At 38.5% G+C, this 24,070-nt stretch overlaps 2 protein-coding genes across 5 annotated transcripts in view; one reads left to right on the forward strand and one right to left on the reverse strand.

Annotated features, from left to right (window-relative positions):
* Positions 1 to 10,896, forward strand: part of LOC126375121 (putative epidermal cell surface receptor) — a 61,495-nt gene extending 50,599 nt beyond the window's left edge. Inside the window, exons 7-18 of one of the 4 annotated variants that reach the window (XM_050021962.1) lie at positions 786 to 1,200; positions 1,769 to 1,985; positions 2,217 to 2,425; positions 3,969 to 4,293; positions 4,661 to 4,859; positions 5,187 to 5,323; positions 5,652 to 5,842; positions 6,158 to 6,377; positions 6,919 to 7,022; positions 7,360 to 7,527; positions 8,880 to 8,963; positions 10,040 to 10,896. In XM_050021962.1, coding sequence (XP_049877919.1) covers positions 786 to 1,200; positions 1,769 to 1,985; positions 2,217 to 2,425; positions 3,969 to 4,293; positions 4,661 to 4,859; positions 5,187 to 5,323; positions 5,652 to 5,842; positions 6,158 to 6,377; positions 6,919 to 7,022; positions 7,360 to 7,527; positions 8,880 to 8,963; positions 10,040 to 10,047 — 2,277 coding nt within the window. In that variant the 3' untranslated portion in view covers positions 10,048 to 10,896. Of the gene's footprint in view, positions 1 to 782; positions 1,201 to 1,768; positions 1,986 to 2,216; positions 2,426 to 3,968; positions 4,294 to 4,660; positions 4,860 to 5,186; positions 5,324 to 5,651; positions 5,843 to 6,157; positions 6,378 to 6,918; positions 7,023 to 7,359; positions 7,528 to 8,879; positions 8,964 to 10,039 lie in introns of all 4 variants that reach the window. The other 3 variants (XM_050021965.1, XM_050021961.1, XM_050021963.1) reach the window with 3 other exon arrangements.
* A 283-nt stretch (positions 10,897 to 11,179) lies between these two features.
* The window catches only part of LOC126375128 (neuroendocrine convertase 2), a 98,997-nt gene continuing 86,106 nt past the window's right edge, over positions 11,180 to 24,070 (reverse strand). Inside the window, exons 8-14 of the mRNA XM_050021974.1 lie at positions 21,258 to 21,370; positions 18,760 to 18,960; positions 17,353 to 17,428; positions 16,998 to 17,155; positions 16,004 to 16,168; positions 14,932 to 15,049; positions 11,180 to 14,462 (exon numbers count right to left, since the gene is read on the reverse strand). Coding sequence (XP_049877931.1) covers positions 14,286 to 14,462; positions 14,932 to 15,049; positions 16,004 to 16,168; positions 16,998 to 17,155; positions 17,353 to 17,428; positions 18,760 to 18,960; positions 21,258 to 21,370 — 1,008 coding nt within the window. The 3' untranslated portion in view covers positions 11,180 to 14,285. The remainder of the gene's footprint in view (positions 14,463 to 14,931; positions 15,050 to 16,003; positions 16,169 to 16,997; positions 17,156 to 17,352; positions 17,429 to 18,759; positions 18,961 to 21,257; positions 21,371 to 24,070) is intronic.

Below are 24,070 nucleotides of genomic sequence, written 5' to 3' on the forward strand. Positions count from 1 at the left end.
AGCCGGGACCAACGGCTTAACGTACCTTCCGAAGCAAGGAAGAGTTCGAAATGAAAACTCTTTTTTTGTGGTCACCCATCCTATGACCGGCCTTTGCGAAAGTTGCTAAACTTCAACAATCGCAGACCGAGCGCGTTTACCGCTGCGCCACCGAGCTCCTCATAATTCCTCCGAACCGAGCTCCTTAATAAATTAGAATTGCACATGATATGTACGTAACATGGCGCGATATTCTATTTATTATTTATAAACAGCTACACATTGGTGAAGTCTAGGCCTAAGTATTGACAGAATATTCAACTTGCAATGGCTTTTGAATACTACGTATCACTCGAGAGCCGCAACCGTTCTCATTAAGTACTTTGATGATTTATTACGGCCACGGGTCCTTGCTATGCTGAGTAAGTGCAGGTTTTCAATAAGAATTCAGCCCTATTCTCTGGTTAATTTACAACAAAATCATTCATTACATTAAATCAACCGGGAATTGAACCCGGGGCTTCTGGTGAAATGATGGTCGATGTTACATAACCACTGGCTACTAGAGAGGTCGTCTAGGGATTATATTTAGGTACATCTATAAGTAACATACATAATGCATGACATCAGGGATGATAAAAAACTTTCTAACTTTTTCTATTTCTTAGACATGTTCATTGACTCGTATGGACATATCTCGTCTTAAAACGTCTACTAATGGGACTACAGCCACATTAAACTGTTTCACTCTAGCTTTTTTCAATGTTACATACTTACTTATAGTAAATTCTGCTTTTTTACAGCAGAGCATAAAAGGATTCGAAGACTACAGCGACTTAGTGCATCATGTCGGCCAACATGACAACCCAAAACCCAACCCAGGTTTTCTCCCCCTCGCCCCGAAAGAACCTATAGGCTCTGTCAAAGTCCTCCAGAATAACAGCGTCCAAGTCAACCTTATGCAAATGAACTCCAGCGAAAACCCCATTTACCTGCTACTAAGCAGTGATGGAGGCAAAAACTTTGAAGACGTTGAACTCAAATATTCGAATCTAATACTCGATCTGCCTGGAGGAAGAGATTATATCCTAAAGACTAAAGAGACAGGAACTAAATTCAACTTTACAATAACAGCGTCAAGTGACAAGACTGACAATGATACGATGTTAGTGCCGGAGGATAAGCCAGGGTGCTATCAAGATGGAAAGTTTTATGATATTGGTAAGCCTTACGAACATTTTTTAGATTGTAGGAATTCTATTGCTAGCCCTTGACCACAACTTTGAGTGTACTTACTCAATATTTGTGAAAAAATAGCCATGAATTTGCATGGGTAATAGAAGTACATTTTATTGTTACAAATAACTTCAACATCATAAGCTCACATCTTTATTCCCAATTGGGCTGGTCACAGGTGCATCTATCGCAATTTGATTACTAGTAGTGGCCGCCTGGAAGAAATTGCATTAGAGTAATACGGCCGCCTATTTTTATTACTTTCATGTGTTGTATAAGTTTTGAATGTTTACAATACAATATAAATACACTACTTTATTGCACCAAAATAAAAATAAATAATAATAATAATGAAATGAAATAATAATGTTTCCGTTATATTTGATTTGATTTTACTACTAAGTGCGTGAGTATGGGCTTCACCGAGCTTCCTGTTAGACCAATGTTATAGGTATCAAGAATAATAATTATGAACTGACTTAACTTTTATTCCATTTCTGAGCATTCGTTTTTAGGTGTCATAATTAGTTACACTGTCATTTTTATCTATCAGGTGAGGAATTCCACATAGGCTGCACAGAGCTGTGCGAGTGCACAGGGCATCATCAGAGGGAATGCGTGGAGCTGCAGTGTCCGTCCCACGTGGGCCTCGAGCTGGTCTCCAAAGGCTGCGTACGGTGGGCCCCCAGCCCGCCTCCCATACCCCCAAATTGTTGCCCTCGAGCCGCCCGGTGTCTTAGCGACGGAACTTGTCATTATAAAGGATTTGAGTAAGTATTGCTGATTTTTCTTCTTTAGTATTGGGTTCGAACTAAAGATGAAGGAGCCACTATTGTCCAGAGGTATTTGACATCTTCTGTTGTTTGTTTACATACTAAACCATTATATTAGTAGCAGGTAAACTATTGCTCTGAACCACTGAATCCGTCATTGTATTTCTTCTTTACATTTTTTTTTAAATAAATATTGATTAAGTACATTATTGCATCTTACTTTACCAGTGTACCAAACTGGACCGAAGTGCCGATATCCCTGACGGGATGCGAGCAGCGATGTTTCTGTGAGAATGGCGAGCTGGACTGCCAAGAGGTGTGTTCTCCTCTTCCACCGCTGCCACCTCAAACTCTGCGCTGCCCACCGCTCCATCGGCCCGGTCCCGTTAACATCTCCGACGAAGATTGTTGCAAACAATGGGGATGTATACCCAATGGTAAGACCTATGACAACCAGCTCTTCATCCAAAACTGCATGAGGGAATTCAGTATCATCATTATTATATTCATAAAACCATTTCACTTTTGATTTTAAACCTGTCTTATCATTTTCATTTGCATGATCATCCTCATTATTGCTTGCAGCCGAAGAAAAGAATGCCACGACTTTACAAACGTATAATGTGATACCAATGTATGGGTCGGAGAACTATGTGACACCAGTCCCCCCCCTCACTACTACGACCCAAACGATGTTGTCCGCGCATACTGACCGCGCCAGCCCCACAGATTTCTTTCGACACTTACACCCAGTCAAGAGTTTTCCTAAAATTCTGAAGACTGTGTTACCGACCCCTGTTGTCATCGATGAATCTCGAAAGTTCTCATTACAACTTCCAAAAAACTTTCCTAACTACCCTGTCGGACATAATCTTACTGCTTTTACACCAAAGAATGTAGAAACAATTAAGACAGTTCGTCCCGAAGAAGCTTTTTATAATCCATCTTTGAATTGGAAGGGACAGTTTAAAATACCTGACATATTAATGGACTTCAAAAACCCACAAGACATGTTGAAGTACTATCCAAAACTACCTGAATTTGTCATTTCTGATGATAAGATGCATGAACTTATTCAACCGCCGAGCGATAATTTGTTGAAAATGGGCCATCCATCACCAAATTTTAAACAAAAAGGTGATGTGAAGTTCTTTTTGCCAGCCGTTGACATCAGGGTGTCTGATAATGACCGTACCATGGACACCATGAACGTCGTACCACTCACTACACAACAAATGTTTATGCCTGCTACAGAAAATAGAACTATAGTATATGTACCGTCTAAAGTAATCCAGAGTAGTTCACGTTATAATACCGTTTCTTCAAAGCTTAACAAGCAAAAAACTTATGGAAAACAGTGGTCCTTTGGACGAAATAATGATTTAAACATTATGAAGACGGATGAGAATGTGGGCGGTATGTGGTCGGAAGGTAAAACTCAACCGGCGAAGGCACCTAACCCATATGAAACACTTTTGTTACGCCCTGTGCCATATAGAGGACCAAAAATTCCAACAGTTCAAAGTCCACTGGGTTTGGATCAATTAGTAAGTCAAATGGAAGTGGAATCAGAGGTAAATAGGAACCTCGGACGATCAGCTGAAAAACCCAATGGCGTCCTGGCAGGTCAGTGACCTCGCCTAGCTGTTAGCTGTTTTTCCTTTAATGTTATGTAACTTTCGATGGATGTGAGTGGAGACAATCGTCTGTCTCAGTCTTCTTTTAGATATTGTTCAACTTGTTGTAGATATAGTTTGACTATGACAATCGTTTCGACTGTGACTGAATACAGCTGTGGCCAGAATGTTGCGTTGCGTCACTTAATTGTTACTTACAACATAAACTTGTTAATCACCACTTATTCTAGTCATACTTCACCCCATACTCATACTAACACACGCTGCCATTATTTTACTAATAATCTCTGTATCATTTTGTATGTTTGACTGCTGAGATATTAAAGAACATTTCGTGTTTCAGGTCAAACACCAAGTCCTGACGCGGTCAATACAAATCGCCCTCCTGCGTTCCTTCCAACAGTTCCTCCAGAAATCCACTTCCCCACCGATGACCTTCCGGACTACGACCAGAACAATCTCCACCGGCCTGTGAACTCCAGAGACCCCACCCTTACCGCATTGCCCCCAGGACTAACCATTCCACCGAACTATGGAGAAGAGAATAAAAAGCTAACAGTGCTATCGTTGCAAGCTGATTCGCCGACTAGTGTCAAGTTGCTGTTCGGCCTGCCTCCAGTTTTGGTTGGGTTGAGAGGCAGCGTTGATTTGAGATATACTGATAAAGCGTAAGTCATTTTTGCAATATACTTGGTAAATTTTACCAAATAAGCTCTTTAGATAAGGAAACAATACAAATGTATTTATCAGTTGACCCAAAGCTACTTATTCATATTAATTATCATTGGGATACTGTGCTCCGCTTATCTATCGATTCTGTTCTGACGTTTGTCTATTTCAGAACAATAATGAAAAACGCGTAATTTTCAATAAGTACTTATCCACAACTCTATTAGGTACGCTATATATAAGCCTAACTAGCCTGAGTATGAGCGGGATAGACTGACAACCCCACGACACATTTCACAATGACCTATCATGTACAAAGTTTCACCCGATTAAAAAAAAAAAAAAACACTTTTCTCTACTCCATAGTGACGAAGACGTGTCAAATTGGTACTCGCAAGTGTTCGCCCCGGCAGATGAAGTGCTGACTACTCCTCGCTTGGAGTTCCGTCTGACAGGTCTGAAGCCGTCCAGCACCTACAAGATCAAGGGCAAACTGTTCCTACACAACTTGCCTGTGGAACCAGAGAGCCAGGTCTACAGTGTACGCACATTGGATCTACCAACGGTAAGTACAGTAAGAAACCAATTGTATTATTTGCCTTTTTCTTTACGTCGATGGCATATTAGATCCAGATTCTCAAAGAGCGCACCAATTTATATAAGATGTTGTCTACGTACCCTGGACTGTTGAAGAACAAGTTTATTGCACCCAGATAACAAATCTTTTTAAGAAAGCAGAAATCTAGGAACAACGGTCATTGCTAATATGAAAATCGATACATCGAAAGCTGATAAAATACGTCATCATAAAAATGAAATATAAAAAATTAAATAAACTTATAGCATGATGATTAAGAAATCGCCAACACATGTGTAATTTTTGTTTACCAAGGTACCACCAATGGAAGAGAAGCGCAGGACAATAGACTGTAGACTCTCGGTGGTCGATGTCAATGATACAGCTGCACATGTTAGCTGGAGACATTTCACTGAAGAGGAGCTGCAGTTCATCGATGGTGTACAAGTCAGGTATGTACTTAGTTGTAGTGGCTAAAGCGAGGGGCGGTATGCTAAAAAAATGTTGGTAATACTATAACTTAAAAAAAAGCTTTAAGATCATTTACTGTTTTTTGGCACTAAGCTTTTACCTTGGTTTGTAGAAGCTGCAGCCCAAAACTGTATTATAATAGGCTCCATGCCTCCATCCCCAGATTAAAATAGAAACTCAAAAGTTTTTTGTGGTCTTACGATACGATATAATAAGGAGTGCACAATTATTATTTTTTTCCCATTTCTTCGAATTGTAGACAAGATTAATAACAGAAGAAGAATAAATCCGATTTTGTTTCCCACACAGGTACAGGCCAGTAGGCACTCCGATCTACAGCATGACCGAGCTGCTTCACCACAGTCGGTCAATAGCTGAGCTGCACGAGCTCCGGCCCGGCACTCAGTACGAAGCCTCCATGATTCTGGTGCCGCCTCCACGTGCTACTACCGAACTGCACGACCCTGGTCGCGTCGAGTTTACCACTTCACCGTTTGTTGGTGAGTATTTTAAGATAAAAGTTGCAGTTAATATTAAGTATCTTATTGTTCTTCTTGATATCTGTGTATAATTTTAGTAGGTAGTAATTATTCTACGGCTTCTCTATGATTACAAAAGAAAGCATTACTAAGTCGTGTCAGATTTGCATACATAACATCAATAGAAAATGAGACATGTTTGAAGCCAAGTCGGGTTGGTGAGTTTGGATCTCACCTTACAAAGTACACGAGAAGATATTTCCAAGAGTTGCGTTTCCAAATCATTTTGCTCTCAAGTCAAACACTGGCATTGTTCTCAACGTTACCAACTTGCAGATCCATACAACTGGTCTGTGACCATCGAAGCGAGGGTGGTCGGTTCAGACGCCGCAGAACTCACCTGGCATGGGGTACCGTCTCCTGGAGAACGTTGGGTCCGCGTGTATCGAGCAGCCCATGCTTGTGGCAGCACCAGACATGAACATGACGCCTTCCGACTAGCTGCCAGAGATCTACCGCCTACCATTCTGCTTAACGGGCTTGAGTCCAGTACTAGGTAATTTTTATGTTTTTATGACATTTATTTACTAATGTGAAGGAAATTCAGGTTATGAAACATGCCTGATTATTCGGAAAGTACGTAATTTAGAGATAATAATGCTCCCCACTGCTGGGCCACTGGATGCGCTTACATACTGAAGTGGACTTGCAGATACCGGTAACCAGGCGGTGGGAACCTGCTTATTAGTAATGTGTTGTGTTAATGTGTACGTTTTCTTGTTTTCTATAATTGTCGAGCCGTGTCGTGTGTAAATGTTATTTTATTTTTATCGTTCTATTACTAACGCTAGATTAAGTTGTTTATTGCTTGTTACTAACCACTATGGAACATGTCCGAAATAAACTCTTTTTATTTTATTTATTTTTTAATGGTGTTTAGGCCAAATAGAGGGTAGGTTCAGAATTTCGTTTATTTACCAAAGGATCTAATTAATTCTGGGGCTTAGATTGCCCATAAATTGACCCTTCTTTCGGGTGTTGTTGTGTAACAATGATTGCAACCACACCTCTAGCAAATTTTTACCTTTTGTTTTCAGGTGTCGCGTGTGGCTAGAACTGTTTCTGACAAACGGTAAAATTAAGACGAGCAACGTCTTGGAAATCAATACCAAATCACAGGATTCTCCTGAAGAAATTGACAGTAAGTACAATGATCCTTTTTTAATTGTGGGCCCATTAGTGGGTCCACGGGTAATTTAAAATAACTATAAGTAGTAAACTATGCACTACAGATGAAAATACAAAGGCATAATATCAGTTTGAACATACAAAACACAAAAACCAACGAACTCGAAATCAGGTGTTTAAATGAACTCACTGAATGTCTGGATTTGATTTCTGGACTTTGAAACAGATTAATAAAAAATGTTTTTAAACTTTATATTTTTAGGCATGTCTCTATCCCGACATGTGCAAGACTCTTATTTTGTAGTACTCTTACCTAGATTTTTCTAACACATATCTATTATCTCTCCCAGATGAGATAGAAGCCTCTTCGATCGCGGACAGCCGCGGCGCTGGGCGGGGCGATTACTACGGAGCCCTAGTGGTAGTCGGCGTGGTGGCAGCCCTGGGGGCGTTGACCTCACTGCTGCTTCTGTTGGTACTCGTGCGCCGACATCGACCGCGCTCCGTGCCTATCACACGTAAGTACTCATACACAAAATCACTTCACTCAACAAAGTTAACACGTTCACGGACGGTACGTGTAGCCATGGTCGCGATCGCAAGTAAACAGTTAATACAGACCTCACTGCGTCTGATGCTGGTACTTGTTCGTAAATATCCGACAGCTAAAGTATTACACCGGTATCATACCATTTCCACTGCAGCGGAGCAGAGAGACAATCGGAGATGTCAAGGAGTCGACTAATCACTGCTTGGGACAGAGCGATCGAGCGGTTCCGCATCTCCGTTTCGCACCGCTCCGCTCCACTTCAGTGGAAACGCATCGTTATACCTACACTAAGAATCATTTTTTACGCCATGTAAAATACAAAAATCAGCGACACCTAGTCTGCGTCTGGCGGCTTAATAATAACCCTGAAATCAGGGTTGAAGAGGTCGGTCAGTTATCTCAAACCTCATATGAAAGAAGGAGCACCTGAGTTTTTTTTTGCAAAGGTTTTAACGGCTCCACCAACCCGCATTGGAGCAGCGTGGTGGAGTATGCTCCATACCCCCTCCGGTTAATTAAGGGGAGGCCTGTGCCCAGCAGTGGGACGTATATAGGCTGTTTATGTATGTATGTATGTTTAACGGCTCTGGCCTAGTAGCCTTTTAATCCTATCATTAAGAACACCTGAGTTGATCGATAAGGTTGCCACCTTTTGATTTTTGGTAAGTTCTAAGTTCTACAATCAAAACTAATAAGTCCAGTAGTTTTGATTGTAGAACATGTTTTAATTCTGAAATTTACGAAATGTTCAAAATAACACACCTTGTTTGGTGGCAAATGTCATACACAACTTGAATAAACATTTCGAGCTTCTTTCTGAGTAAACATACATGTTAATGAACAGGATCTCCCGTTCCTGACTCCAACCACACCCTGAGGTTGCTTACCTTACAGTGAACGTAAGAAAATGAAAATAACTACAGATGTAATAACTTTAATAACGTACATCTGTGAAAAAAACTAATACTATTATGCCTGTCGATTACCCGTCCCTTTCTTTTTCGGCGGTTAAGAAAATGACAGGTATAACTTAAAATAAAATTAGATTTAAAATTAAAATATATAGCTACCTTTAACTTTGAATAACACCAATGTGGTCACTTACCGAATAGAATAAATGTAATTTACGTTTAATATCTCTTCACTTTACAGTAAATAATTTTCTAGATAATATTAAGTTCAATGCACACAGAGGCGTTACCGGAAGCGGAAAGCGAGAGTTTGTATATAAACCGCCTTACCACCTATATGTGCCTTGAGCTTTAATGTGTGTTTATCACTGGATGACGTGATTGTACTAATAAGTTATCTTTCCTCTAGCTGTACCAACAGCTCCCCGCGAGTCATCTTTGCCACCGTATGACAACCCTGCATACAAACTAGAACTACAGCAAGAAACTATGGGTAAGTGACAAAACATGTGAAGACCACACAACTATAAGCATAGAAGAAAGAATAATACTGCGTATAGAATAGTAACTCTCCGTCCCGCTCCAATTCGTAGCGCCGACCTCACCCCTTCTATGTCTTACTTTATTACAAGAATTCCGCGCGCTAAGTAACTGGATTGCATCCGAATTAACAAGACAAAAATCAACCTTCACTGTTGTCTCGCAGTGATTATAATTTCATAATACATAAATCTGAATAACGACAACTGGAATTTTGATCTAAGTACTTACCTATTTTTGCATTATTTATTGAGTTTTTGACATAAGTAATGTTACATAGAACAGAATCGATCGGCCTAATCTTGACTGATGCATCACTATGCTAATGAACTACACAACAATGGTTTCTGGGGGGTTAAAATGGCCACATCGAAGCAATTTATATAAGAAAGCAATATTGCTATTTGACATTTGCTTGCATTGCGCATTTACTTTCATATGTGTAAATGTCAAATTGCAATATTGCTTTCTTAGATGAATTGCTTCGATGTGGCCATTTTAACCCCCCTGTACTTTGACAGTCTATCTCGTACCGCGCATTGAAGCTATTGTAACTGTCTATTTTGAAATTTAATCACCAATTGTATTGAACTTGACGTTCAGTTTAACATTACTTACATAAGAAGCTGTTGTAGTTTTAAGCATGGTGTAAGAAGACCAGGCATGCTCAATCCTATGACAAGCCGCCATTGCTAACCCTTGATGACGTAGGTGTTACCATTAAATTGGTATCTCCAACATTCCAAGGACGTAAATTTTATTATTAAAAAATAAGCGAATCACTGATTAATGTATTTAATTACTATTATTTGTCACATTATAAAAATCATTAAAACTGTATGCAAATCTTTGACTAAAAGTACAAAATTTCCAAAATAAATTAAAAATATTGGTCGTGGGTAATTTTTTTTTACGAAATGGCAACGTAGGGTGGGATGACGTCACCTTGAAATGCTAGCTGTCACTTTTGAGCATACCTGGTTTTCTTATACCATGGTTTTATGTTTTTTTTTTATTGTACATTTGCAGATCTCTGACAATTAAGCTCCCGTGGGCACACTAATGGGCTCAACGGGATCTCGGAGCGCGCAGTCGACGTACCCAATGGTCGGACGTACAACGAAATGGGCGTGTAAACCTACACGTCAGAACCAGTACTGTATATATAGAGGAGCAACATTCCTGTGTCTTCCATGGAAACAATATTATAATAAAAATTAGGAAAATAATAGTTAACACTTTCAAGGACACAACGTCTACGGACGTTCCGATTCTACGGTGTCATACTATCTAGTATGAGCCATCAATGACCCATGGTCTCCGTCCGTGAAAGGGTTAATATTATAAATATTGTTTCCATCAAAAACACGACCAAAGACTTTATTTAAAATAATGCAAGTGACGACGGCTCAGTGCAAAACAGTGTAACTTATCGACTCTCGTTTCAGTGGTCAATATTAGTCGTAAGTTACAAACTACAATAGTGCGTATAAGTCGTATGAAATCGTCGTAATATGAGATTACCGTGAACATAATGAATTACGAAATTAGGAATATTATGTATAACGGATTTTTGTATTTTAAACAAATTTTGTTAATTATTAAGATTGATGTAATGTATGTTGCCATGTTCCAATTTATTTATTAATTAACAAAAATGTTTTTTAATAACGAATCTTTACCACAAGTGCCCTTAATGATGGTCTGTGTATGTACTTCTTCGTATTGTACATAGTGTTAATACATTCAATAGATGGTTAAGTGTAATGAGGTTACACTCAGTTTGTATAGACTTACACTGTATTTAGTTAAGTGAACTGCGGATTAACGTGTTAAAACTATTGTAAAATAATATTCATTTAAAAAAAAAACGCATGTTTCATTTCTCCTTTAAGACAAGTTTAAAATCAAATTCAACGAAACAATACGAAAGGGAAAGGAGCAGCAATTACAAAAACGTCATTTAATTCAAATACAACACCAAATCACATTATATTTTCTATAATAGTAGTACATAATAGAATTTCTTTATATGATTTTATGTCCTTAACGACTACCCTATGCTTTTTGTAATAAATCTACTGTTTATGCCCACATAGCTACCGTAGATAGGTCCATACACAGTTATATAAATATATTTGGATAATAATGGAAGTGAAAAACGCTGAGAATGTTTTATTTGTGTATTTAATAAATTCATCTCTTTAAGAAAATAGATATAAAGAGGCTGTTAATAATAACCATATTTACTGTTGCTGGGCCCAAAAGGAAGTTCTTTAATTGTTACATAAATACCTTTATTAATCTTATTTGATAACGATAATTTCTCTAATATATTCTTTGTATATCCTCTAACATATCTCCACGGCACACGAGAAGGGGGTGTGCTATGAAAACGAAAATATTCAAATGAACTTAATTTAGCTGGGTTAAATGAAGTCCATTTGAATTTTCTAAATCAAAGAAATCTAAATTTAAATTATGATATTAAATAATGTACTCAATCAATTATAAAAAAAACTGTAGGTACTCAATAAACAATGATAGTACTAACATGACTAGAAATTAAATGAAAAATGCTTAAAATTAGGTAATTTAAATGCGTGAAGTCTTGTTCACCTTCCTATGTAATAAAATTAATATGTGAATAAAGTTTATTAGTATTTCGGCGAATGCATATTTCAAAAGTTGATATGTTTGGCATGGTCAGAATGTTGATTTAAAGGGAAAGTGAACAAAATTTACTACAAAAATTAAAATGAAATCAAGCAATAAGTGAAATACAAGCTACTTTAATGGATAATACGTAAATGTGAATATATTTGTACGAATAAATAATAAAACTGTACCCGTATATTCTAGGTAATAAATAAAATGAGAAATATCTACCCATATTTTATGCTCAAAGAATAGTTAAAAAAACACACAAAATAAGGTAGGTATATATAGACACTAGAGAAGACTTGAAAAAACGAAATAAATTTTGACAAAGATATTTCGAAAAATATATTTATAATTAATGAAATCGTCACAAAAAGCAGTTTCCGGATTTGTTTGAGATCTTCAAAATTAAAAATATTTAAGTTACTACAGTTTGCATCGAGCTTCTCGTGGCGATTTCTTTTAGTTGTTCTCTTACATCCAAATAATTGGTTGAGTAAATAGATAGGAAAGTATTCGTGGTGAAACACTGTCCTATCCATAGTCCCTTTTATTTAGATGTAAACTTTTTTTGGTGTCTACGAAAGAAGAGAAATTCTTCAGCCGGAGAAACCATTTTTTCATCGTTGGGAAAAGAATTATTCCAACCAACAATTCTTCTCCTTGTTCCAAAAAAACAAATATTGGATTCTAATCTATAACAAACGTCGTCTAGCAATCTTAAATCATTTGATGAATGAATACAGACTGGACTCTAAACTTAGTGAGGTAGAGATGTAATTCTCACTTGTCTTGGTAGACATAATATATTTAAAATTGTTTCTAGTGAAAATAATACGTTTACTTAAGGGGCAACGAACTGTGTTGCTTTATCTATTTCAAGAGGGTAAATTCAGTTTTTCAAATACGATACTAGAAATAGGAACATTATATAAGACATTCTTTATTCGTTCAAGATGTTATTTGCTTAATTTTCAGCGAATTTGTACCTTTCAAGCTACCAATTTCATCAAGATTTATGTGTTATTGAGCCGATACTTCACCTATTAGCATAGAATAAAGAATAGCTAATACTTATAGAACGGTAACTCTCCGCCCGCACCAATTCGTATTGGTCTCCGAGCTAAATTTACCTCACTCCCTCTGAGTCCGTCTTACTTTAGTCTAAATGACCTTAAGCCCCTAAGAGTAAGGGGGAGCAGAAGCGAACTGTATGCCTTACTCACTCGAACTTACGCAGCATAGCGGGACGCGATAAAAGTTAGAATTTTGTATGGAGTCCCTGGGTGTGATTTTCCTCCTTTCTGGTAACCGTCCGGTACATTCTTAGTTATTCAGGTATTGTTCTTATTAAAGATGACTGGGCAAAATACTGTGGAAGCTGATATGACACGGAAATGGCGGTGGATTGGTCATGTCCGTAGAAGACCTATGGAACACCCGTCCGACGAGCTCTGACCTAGTGTGCGCGTGGAAATCGCAAAAGGGGGCGGCCCAAAGAGACCTGGCGACGCTCGGTTGACCGCGAGTTCAAAACTCTCAGCATGTCTTGAGAGCAAGCTACAGAGAAGCTACAAGATCGCGAGGAGTGGAAATCTCTTATTCGAGCCCTACGTCTCATCAGGGGATAAAAGGATTAGAAAGAGAAGAAGAAGTTCTTGTCAATGTTCCTATTCCTAGTATCATGTTGTAATCAAATTCCATTGACGTCACAACTCTCGCTCAACACCAATAGATCTTAATGACGTTGAACGAAACTTGCATTTTTTTGTTTTAAAACGAAATAATAACAATACTCTATCCTTTCCAATATCTACAATCTGTTAATACTCTCAAGTATACATATATAATTATATAATTATCCTTCATTGTAAAAATTGATCAATTATAAAATTCCTTACCATTCCCCCAATAAGTTTTCGGACTTGTTTTATTTACCATCAAACCTTTGTGTTACTATTACTTTTTAATTTTCTTTGGATACATTTGATTTTGATCTTTATCTAAATGTAATTTACTTTCTTAGTTAACCGTTTAAAACAGAGACGCTCGTTCAGGGGGGTTAAAATGGCCACATCGAAGCAATTCATCTAAGAAAGCAATGTTGCAATTTGACATTTGCGCATATAAAAGTAAGTGCGCACTGCAAACAAATGTCAAATAGCAATATTGCTTTCTTAGATGAATTGCTTCGATGTGACCATTTTAACCCCCCAGTTCTTAGTTTCACTCCGAATCGAATAAATTATTTTTTACTTTAACGGCACTAGTTTCGCAACATTGTAACCTTGGTTGACGTTAATAGTGATGCTAACCCACCGAATCCGTTTCAATTGATGGTTTTACCAATGTTGTGTTCACAAATCCTGCAACACTATTTTTACTTACCAAAAACCTTTTCGCAAGTGGCCATAAACAAACCTAATGCCGCATGATGCGGCCCGCATACTACGATTGCTATAAATAGAAAATGAATGGAGATAGCGTATCAGAGCGCTCCTGACAATGTTATTCAAGTATCACAATGTCTTTTTCGAACTATCTAGATGTTTCTGGAGTTGTTGAAGCTTTAAAAAACCTAGACGTATTGTTATTACCCCGTTCATCGTGTGGTTTACTTTCGGTTGAGTGCATTGTCTTCGTGCGCCTTCTTGACGACGGCGAGTTTGGAGTGAGGGTCTTGGGGCTGCAGCTGGGCGTAGGGCGGAGCCCGAGTGCCGTGGAGGACCAGCGACCAGCCCCGGAGCCAGCCTGATGCTGAACTGGGGCCCGAGCCGCCGTTGAACCGAGCCTGAGGACGGAAAATGTAGATGGTAGATAAGTATGAAACGCAAAGTTATACCTAATATAAAAATGTGGTTATTTACGCAGCTGATAATAAAAGTTGATTTGAAATCTAACATAAAAAAAACGTAGACAAAAACCTTTTTACGGCCCTTCATTATTTTTTTTATGGTACCTACTATAGTTATAATAGATATGAAGAGTGTGGCCTTTTGATACAGGTGTTTTCTCACTTAATAGAGGGTCACAACAACTAGATATTGCAACAATGTACCAACTTTGTTAATGAATGAATATTTTTCATTTTCAATGGAGGATACGTTGGTTCGAAAGTGTTAATACATTGCTTATCTGATGAATATATTAGCTCTTTCAGGAACAATAAATCTTCAGTCGATTTCGTGATTACAAGTGTCGTTACTTTTATAAAAGGTCAATGACACACAGTCACAGACTTTACAAGTTTAGATACCAACCTCTAGGGTCCAGACTCCTTGCGGGTACTCGCCCCAGGTGTGCGTGGTCATGAACGGCCACTTGGTGAAGCCATCCCGTGAGTCGTCATCGTTGGCGCGCCGGCTTAGTATCATGGACCTGGAAGTCCAGCATTTTTTTTATTTACAAAAGAACATGCATTACAGAATAACCTAATGGCGAGAAAACAGTATACAAACTAGATATACTTACAAAAATAAACAAAAAGAAAACTATAAACAACAAAGAAATAAAAATAATGATAAAATAACAATTGAATCATCAGTAAGTCTCCTCGCAAAATGCCAAGCACTCTCTCCATAAACTCCACCATCTACCTATCAACGAACACAACCCATTAAAGAAAAATGTTGGAATCTGCCAGCGGAGAGGAGACGCAAAATATTAATAAAGTGATATTACTACAACCCTTGCGACTGACATTACATAAGAAAGTATTAAATTATATTCAACTGTATATCACCCGGTCGAAAAACACCAAAACAATGTGAACTACACCTTCTCCCTGGATTGTCTATCAATGTAGAAAGTCAGAATTGATTCAAGTATTTTGATCACTCCATCTCAGACCAAATTATGATAGAGGTTAAACGCGAACCTCTTTGAAAAAGGAACATATGGAGAACAGAAGCATATCATAGAAAGAAGTTTATTTTAGACGTGACTTAGGTAGGAGAAGTCGTTCCTGTCATAGGAAGAAGACAAAGAATTGACTTTGAAAAGAGATAGGTACCTGGACGAAAAATGTTACACCGACAAGAGCGTGGCTCTTCAATGCTGTTGACGTAGATATAAATTATGTTGATGCCTAAAATGTGATCTTATGTACGGCAGCCGAATTTATATTTGATGTTTATATTAGGTAATCAAAAGTCTGATGATGTGAAAGACGCGAAAAGTAGACTCCACCATCATGTGGTAGTAATGCAACGGAGAGAGGGGGGATTGATCTTAAATACTGAAAAGCGCACATTGGTTTCGATTGTATCCTACATGGAAGACATTTACGACGACGCCATACCTAACCTGTCAATGAAGAATAGTCATCCTTACTTAGTGCCCATAGGGCTGGTGAGGAAGAACTCCAGATCCCCTCTCTTGGTGGAGTTGGCGCTGACGACAGCCTGCACGTGTTCTAGGTAGCGCACCTCGCTCGGTGAGCCAGCGCACGCTTTAGTGTCGATCTTCAATGTGATGCTGCCCTCTGATGGGATCTCACTGAAACAATACGGATGGACTTGTTTAGGAACTTAATTATAGTTTGCAACAAGCATATCTCGGTTACTCCATACAGAAATCTTATTCTTACTGTGTGTCGCCTAGGGCTGCTTGTCCACCAGAGCGGAGTGTAGCAGCGGAGTGGAGAAACGAAGAAATATTAACCCATAAGTACAGGGAGTTGCGAAATATTTTGTGCAATTCTATTGGTTAATATTTCTCATTTTCTTCTCCGCTTCGCTGCTTCGCTCCGCTCCGATGGACAGGCAACCTAACGCATAAGTACGAACAAGACACAGTTTAAACCACTTTTTTACATGACTCTAAATTGATGGTTTTGAATGTTCACATACCTAAACTCACACCTATTTCCCACCGTTTCGTTTATTTCGGATACGCTTCTGATGCAAGAACCTCGACGTTCTGACATGGTTTCTCCCATAACCCCTCACGGGCACACACATTTCATGTTCCATTTTCCCCAGTCTTCTTCTCTCGTGTGGGTTGTGAGGTGGAGACGCAACCTTATCAATCCTGGTGTCAGGGTTATTATTGAGCCGCTAAAAGCCCCTGACATGACTCATTCAACGACTACTTACTTACATCAGTAAGTAGTAACCGGAACCAACGGCTTAACGTGCTTTCCGAAGCCCGGATCATATTTTTCGGACAATCAGGTGATCACGGATCACAAAGTAATTTTTGTGATTTTTCCCTACCGGGATTCGAACCCGGGACCTCCGGATCGCGAGCCTAACGCTCAACCACTGAGGCCGTTTTTCCCAGTTCCTCTCTGTTTCTTCAACGTATGATCGACAGGTGGACTTACGTATGAGTGTTCACGGAGCCAGCTTCGCAGTGGTACCGAGGAGGCACAGAGCGCCAGTTGGCGGCCAGGGCAGTCATTGCCCCCGCGTCCAGCACCCCAAACCCGAACAGATGGTTAAACTCCAGCCCTACGCCATTCATGGTCCAGTGAAATCGGCCCTGGAATCAAATTGTATAAGGTTCATTTTAATCCAGTCGTTCAATACAATTCTATATTGCACACAAGAGAAACATATTAACAATTGGGTAGTTTCCTAGGTCAAAGATAAATTATAAAATTCTGATTACTAAATAAAGACAGATCTAAAGGTGACAAAAAACGATTCTACGTTCACTTTCTGTTTGCTATATCTCACCTTTGCATCGTAAAGCGAGTTCCTTTTGGAAGTCAGCACCGTCAAATGTTGAATATCGCGCCAGGTCAGGTTTGGACTGAAAGGAAGCAATTTCAGAGTTAGTTAACGTTCAAATGAAGTTCGATAATTAGGCGATTTCACGCAATACCGCGCGCCGACGCGGTTGGCGGTGAAGCGGTCGGCAAGGGATTTTTTGACAGACTTGTATGAAGTTGTATGTAATCCACTCATGTTTAACACACGAACACCACCTCGCCGGGTGGTGCACCGGTTCAAAATCCACGTCGTATGAGAATCGCTTTAAAGAACTTGTTCAGGTTCTTTTACAAGGATCTCGGGTTATTTCATCATCATCATCACCAGCCCATTAACGTCCCCACTGCTGGGGCACGGACCTTCCCTATGGATGGATAGGGAGATCGGGCCTTAAACCACCACGCGGGCCCAGTGCGGATTGGTGGTTATTAACGACTGCTAATGCAACCGGGACCAACGGTTTAACGTGCCTTCCGAAGCACGGAGGAGCTCGAGATGAAAACTTTTTTTTTTTGTGGTCACCCATCCTATGACCGGCCTTTGCGAAAGTTGCTTAACTTCAACAATCGCAGACTGAGCGCGATTACCGCTGCGCCACCGAGCTCCTCATTCACATATTCGGGTTATTTATTAAGTGAAATATTTAAAAAATAGATAAACTAAAATTACAGTTTCTTGAGTAGAAGTGTCATATTAGGGAGACGTACATATTGTCGCTGATGTCGCTAACCGACGTATCTGATTGGTGAATCTGATTTGCACCTTTTTTTTGTCAATGAGAGACAAATTAGTTTAGCAAAAAAATTGCAGATACGTCAGTTTGCAAAGTCAGCCACGATACAATACAGCGGGAGCGCAAACGCCTCAGCGGCGTTATTGATAAAGTGCAAAATTTGAAAATCGATGTAACCTTCAAAAATTACTGTTTCCGAGTAGTTACAACATTCGTAATGCAGCACTGCGGAAAAGTACTGTCAGCGTCGCTATATTAGCAGTAACTTTGCGTCTCACTTTTTGAGCGCTGATGTTCGAACTATGGTAGTTGTATATCTTCTTCTTCTTCTATCGTGTGGGTTGTAAGGTGCCCAACCTCATCAACCCTAGCGTCAGGGTTACTATTGAGCCGCCAAAGGCCCCTGACATCGCTCATGTAACGACTACTTACAATCAAACAAAAAAAATCAATCAATCATTTTTTTTTTTCAAATTCAATGTATTTATTGCACACCATATGGTAAACAGTTGTTATAAATATTATAGTACCACATATGGACCCGGGAGGGTATAGCAAAAAGAAACAAAAATATCAAGAAACTGCATTAGGCCAGATTTACAAAAATTCGTTGTATATCAATAATTTGGGAGACTTACTTAGCATGCAGCGCGAGGGCAAATACCCCAGCGGCTTCAGGCGCGGCGGCAGAGGTGCCGGAATGTGTGGCGGTGCACTTTCCGTACAGGTCAGTGGTGGCGACGCCCGTGCTGGGGTCCCGGGCGCCATTGCTGAACGTACTCGCCAACGTCGAGGAGCACGACTCGTCGTAGTGAGCGTTCTGCCCGTCGTTGATCGCACTAGAACGGAAGGCTAGCGTTGATTGAGAGGGACCAGTAGGGCTAACATGCGCAATATAACATAAAATAACAAATAGTTTATTGCACAAACAGGAAAAAACAAAAGAGAAATAGAATGAGTACAATATTGCTAAGTATCAATCTCTAACAACAACGCAACGCACACCAAAGCAACGCGCAACGTGATATTTATTTATTTATTTGTTTAAAGAACGTCTAGGGCCCTGTGCCGAGGTTTTTCTTTCAGCTTCTTTCCCCGGCTATACAGGTTGTGAGAAGCTGCAGTAGTTTTAGGCGGATGAGACGTTCGTTACGTAAAAAGTGACGATTCAAAGTGTAACTATGTTACCTACTGGATAAAGATATTTTTGAATTTGAATTTGATAAAATTATCGATCGATTCACTGAATTTTGTTTGTATTTTTCCTAACATGCGTGGCACGTGATTTTATTGGTATTTTGTAAAACGACATGACTTATTTGCACATATTAGCACCAATCGATAAAATGACATAATTATATCGTCAGAATTGATAAAATTTTATTACAGTGCGCGTAATGTCCCTACATCATCATTTTTTTGACGTGAATCATTTGTAGATAATGTATCTCTATAATGTAAGATAAAAGTATTTATATAAGTAATGAAAACGTGTTTGAATTTTCTGGAACACAGTTTGTTACTGGATATAATCAAAACAACACAAAATAAGTTTTTCTACGCAAACAAAATCAATAATAAAAAAAATCTAATCTGTTTAATATTCTTTTGTATGTTTTGTTGTTTTGTGTATTTTGTCTAATCTGCTGTTTTGTTGTGTGTTTAATCTGTTACAAACATAGTTCATAATATTAATGAATAACACACGCCCGATGACCCACAGGAGGATTGTATAAAACGAACACAAATACTAACAAAGCTGGAACAAATATTAATGTTTGTTTAAAAAGAATCTGTATTTAAACAAATGTTTGTATTTATACAGGCGACAGGCGCACTTCGAACTGAGCTAATTGAACGTCATTGTGTGAAGTAGGTAAACGTGCTTAGTTGTGTATATTCTGATAGAAATAAAAGCATAATCTAACATAGGTACCTAATCTTCTTTATCTTATCGTGTGGGTTGTGAGGTGCATTACCAACCTCATCAACAGGGTTATGATTGAGCCGCCAAAGGCCCCTTACATGGCTCATGTAACGATTACTCACTTACATCAATAAATAGTAACCGGGACCAACGGCTTAACGTGCCCTCCAAAGCACGGATCATCTTACTTTCAGACAATCAGGTGATCAGCCTGTAATGTCGTAACCAAACTAGGGATCACAAAGTGATTTTTGTGATATGTCCCCACCGGGATTCGTACCCGGGGCCTCCGGATCGTGAGTCCAACGATCAACCACTGGACCACAGAGGCCGTTATATTATAGGTACCTAATAATATAAGCTAAAGCTATATCCCAATTGGGATAGTTAGGAGTCTATCCATCGCAAGATGAACTAAGTACCTACACCTCATTGAGCTTTCTGTTAGACCAACGTGAGCCGTATCGCCGTTTATAATGATCGAGCCAACTGTGTTAGTGAAAACTCCACTTAAGATAAATTAATAACTCAACCGGTGCTCCCCGTTTTAGGAAGCATGACGAGTACCACAGGACCACAGGAATATTTTGCAATACGACGTTGTGTAGTGTATTTACACTTATTCTGTCTATTCTAATCTGAACCTTATTTCATATTCGATCACATTCTTTGAATCACCATATTCGGATATGATTTTTAATAAAACCTCGTAATAAAGACGCTAATTTCAATCCAAGTAAAAATTAGTGGTCAAAATGTTTACCTGGGATTTTAATTAAAAAAAAACGAAATTTTCTTGAAGGTATTTGCATCAGAATGAATTATCCCGTTTTTCACAGGGTCCGCTTACCTAACCAGAAGATTTGACAAGTCCGGTTTTTTAAAGAAGCGACTGCCTGTCTGACTTTCTAACCCGCGAAGGAAAAACCAGCCCAATACAGGCTAAATTTAAACTTTTTTTTTTTTTTTTGTTAAAGCATCAGACTACGATGATGCGACTAAAAGGCGTTTATGTTATAAGGGCACGATGTATGTCTGGATACAGATTATAGATCGGTCTGGACAAGACACGATATTTGGCATTTGAAATTTCAGCCAGAGAAAAGTTCTAAATTCGATTTTCAAACTGCGTATCTTTTGCTTCTACCTGTATAGAACACCATGAAATGATGACACTACTTGGTTGGTGACAATGCTGGTAATGCTCACCTGTTGATGGACACAGTCCACATGGAAGCAGCATATCCATCACAATTGCAGTCGTCGTCTTCCCCGCCGTCTCCACTTGCCCACACGTAGATGTTGCCCAAGCCATTGCGACCCTGAGGACAAATCGCGTTATCTTTTAATTATCAACTTATTCCTGGCGTTTACAAAAGTGTAACTATGTTACCTACTGAATAAAGATATTTTTGAATTTGAATTAGGTAAGTACAATCAAGTCCTTATTCCCAGTAGTTTTACCGAGTAGTCTTAATAGTTGAACTATTGGGAATTTTGTACCAAGTAGACTTTCCAGTAAAACAAAATTCTCAATAGTCCTACCCGTATAGACCTAGGTAATTAATAGACAACCTACATAGTGAGCTTAAATCTATGACCTAAGATAAAACATTTGCTTGACTGACGAATACAAACATCCGTTGTACTTCTCTTTCATTTCCTTCTTCCGTTCTACACAATTCTTTACTTTCCTTTTTGTAATGTCATATTCCTTTTAATATGTTTACAAGTACCCAGCTACGATTTAAAAAACAAATCAAATTGAAATCTAATACATTTAAATGACTATAGGTTGAACATAGTAACGACTTATCAAGAGACAAATAAGCAGACACATTTAGCATTTACGTTATAACATTTAAAAACGAGTTAACAAACCTATCTGTAGAATTTGCGAACTTTATATCTAATATCTAACCCTTTGCAAACTAAACACATTAAACAAATTCGAAGCATCATTTACATTTAAGTAGAGTTCAAATTACTTGTAATCCACCCGCGACTAGTAAAATAGGCAAACTTGTTTGAAGGTTAACCAGGTGTGGATCCAGCTTTTATGTCGGGGGGTCACCAAGTTGCAGCGAACCTATCTCCCAGACCCCCATAGAGAATTAGATTGCAGTGGACCCAACCCCGTCGCCCGGATGGGAGGGGGGTCCTGACTCCCATGACCTCCCCTCCCCCCTATGTATCCGCCCATGAGCTTAACCATCACGCAACGACTTTTGTAATCTAAACAAGTCTGTAGCCACAGTAAACTGTTGGGAGTAGATGTATACCTAAATATTAAAAAAAGACATGACGAATCCATAAAGATTCCGTTTTTGCCATTTGGCTATGGAACCCTAAAAATACATTACTTTATAATATTTAATTATACCTCATTATTATGTTTGTAATAATGTAGGATTATCAGAGAAAACATAACAAAATTAGGGTTCGATTTTAGTTCTATTTTTCAGACCTATAATTCAACACGACTTTGGCACGAGTTGTGGCTGAGAAGAAGCAACTCAATCTACATCAACAAGCTGTTTTGTATTGCGTGAACATCGACTGATTGCCTCTGCAGTCAATCTCCTTCCAATAATGAGTCTCTAAAGCGCACTCTAGTTCTCTCTATGGAATGCGAGAACTAATTATTGGACACAGCAGCATAGGGATTACATATCGCAAAATTTCCATGAACAGTATATAGACCTGCAGGGTCTGCATGACAACGAAGCCAATATCTGCGTAGATAGACGTCGAACGGCTATTGGTCGTAGCCCTCAATACAAATCGGCTGGTTGTATAATGGTTAAATGTAACAAGATCGTCCCGGCATAACAGAAGTTCATCATCATTAATTTAAGAGCGACGCTCTTATCGGTGTAGCATTTTCGATGATACTTTTAACAAAAGCTGCAGATTTGAATTTCGAACCCCGTTCGGATCAAAATTTATCGATCTACTTTTTATTTGTGAGTTTTTTAGAAGAACGGGTAAGTGCTATAAAAAACAAAAGCGTACATTCTTACAATTGGGTATGTAAGGTATTTTTGAAGGTATTTTTTTATATTTTTAAATGAAACATTATGCTAATATAAGAAACTTATTTGAATATTTTTGCTTTTCATTCACTTGTTAATTTTTTACAATTTTTTAAATAATATATTATCTCCAAAGGTAGGCTGATGAACGTTTATACCTTTGCCTTTACTTAGTTTATATTAAAATTTTAATATTGACATTTTGTTAGGGTAATGTGCCCTAACTTTGAGCGGTCCCTAAGAATACTCAAGCCCAATGAGATAAGTACAAATAACATTTTGTTATTTTTTTATTTCTTTAATTAAGTTTGTATAGTTTATGGTTTTAATAAACGTGATGGGGGTTAGTGATCTTCATTATACTCGTAGGACACCTTACCCTAGTGATGACTAGTGATGACCACAGATTATATTTATTTATTATAAACGGCATTTAGCAAAGGAAATTTGGTTAAACAGTGAAATAAATACACGATTATTGCTAAAATGAATACCATCGGCTGATTTCAGAGAAAAATAGAGAAATAAAGCTAATTAACACGAAATCTCGAAATTGTTTTAAAATTAGCGTAACTTTTTTCCCTTACATACCGAATTTCACTCCCTTAGATTATACATCACAGTTGACTAGTGTGTTGGGTTCACGAATAATGGCTGTCTATAGTCAGTAGTAATAGGGGAGGTCATATTCATTCACGAGAATGTTTCTGAAAATACATGGCCAATAACAATGAGGACAAAATTATAGTAATAAAATTCCATGTTGAAGATATTATGGGAATTGAATAAAGGACGCCAGAAGGAAGGAAAATGTCAAGATATGACAGGAAATTCAATTGAATTTTTGTACTTGATTATAATATTTTCGCTTTTCACTGAGCTTTATTAGACCAAAAACGTGGTAGGTGGTGAACCGTGTCGCCATGAGTAATGGTCGATAGCCGGCTATGTAAGTAGAAATTATACATAAACATAACCAACCAGCCT

This window comes from Pectinophora gossypiella, chromosome 18 (genome assembly GCF_024362695.1).
Source record: "Pectinophora gossypiella chromosome 18, ilPecGoss1.1, whole genome shotgun sequence".
Classification (NCBI taxonomy): Eukaryota; Metazoa; Arthropoda; class Insecta; order Lepidoptera; family Gelechiidae; genus Pectinophora; species Pectinophora gossypiella.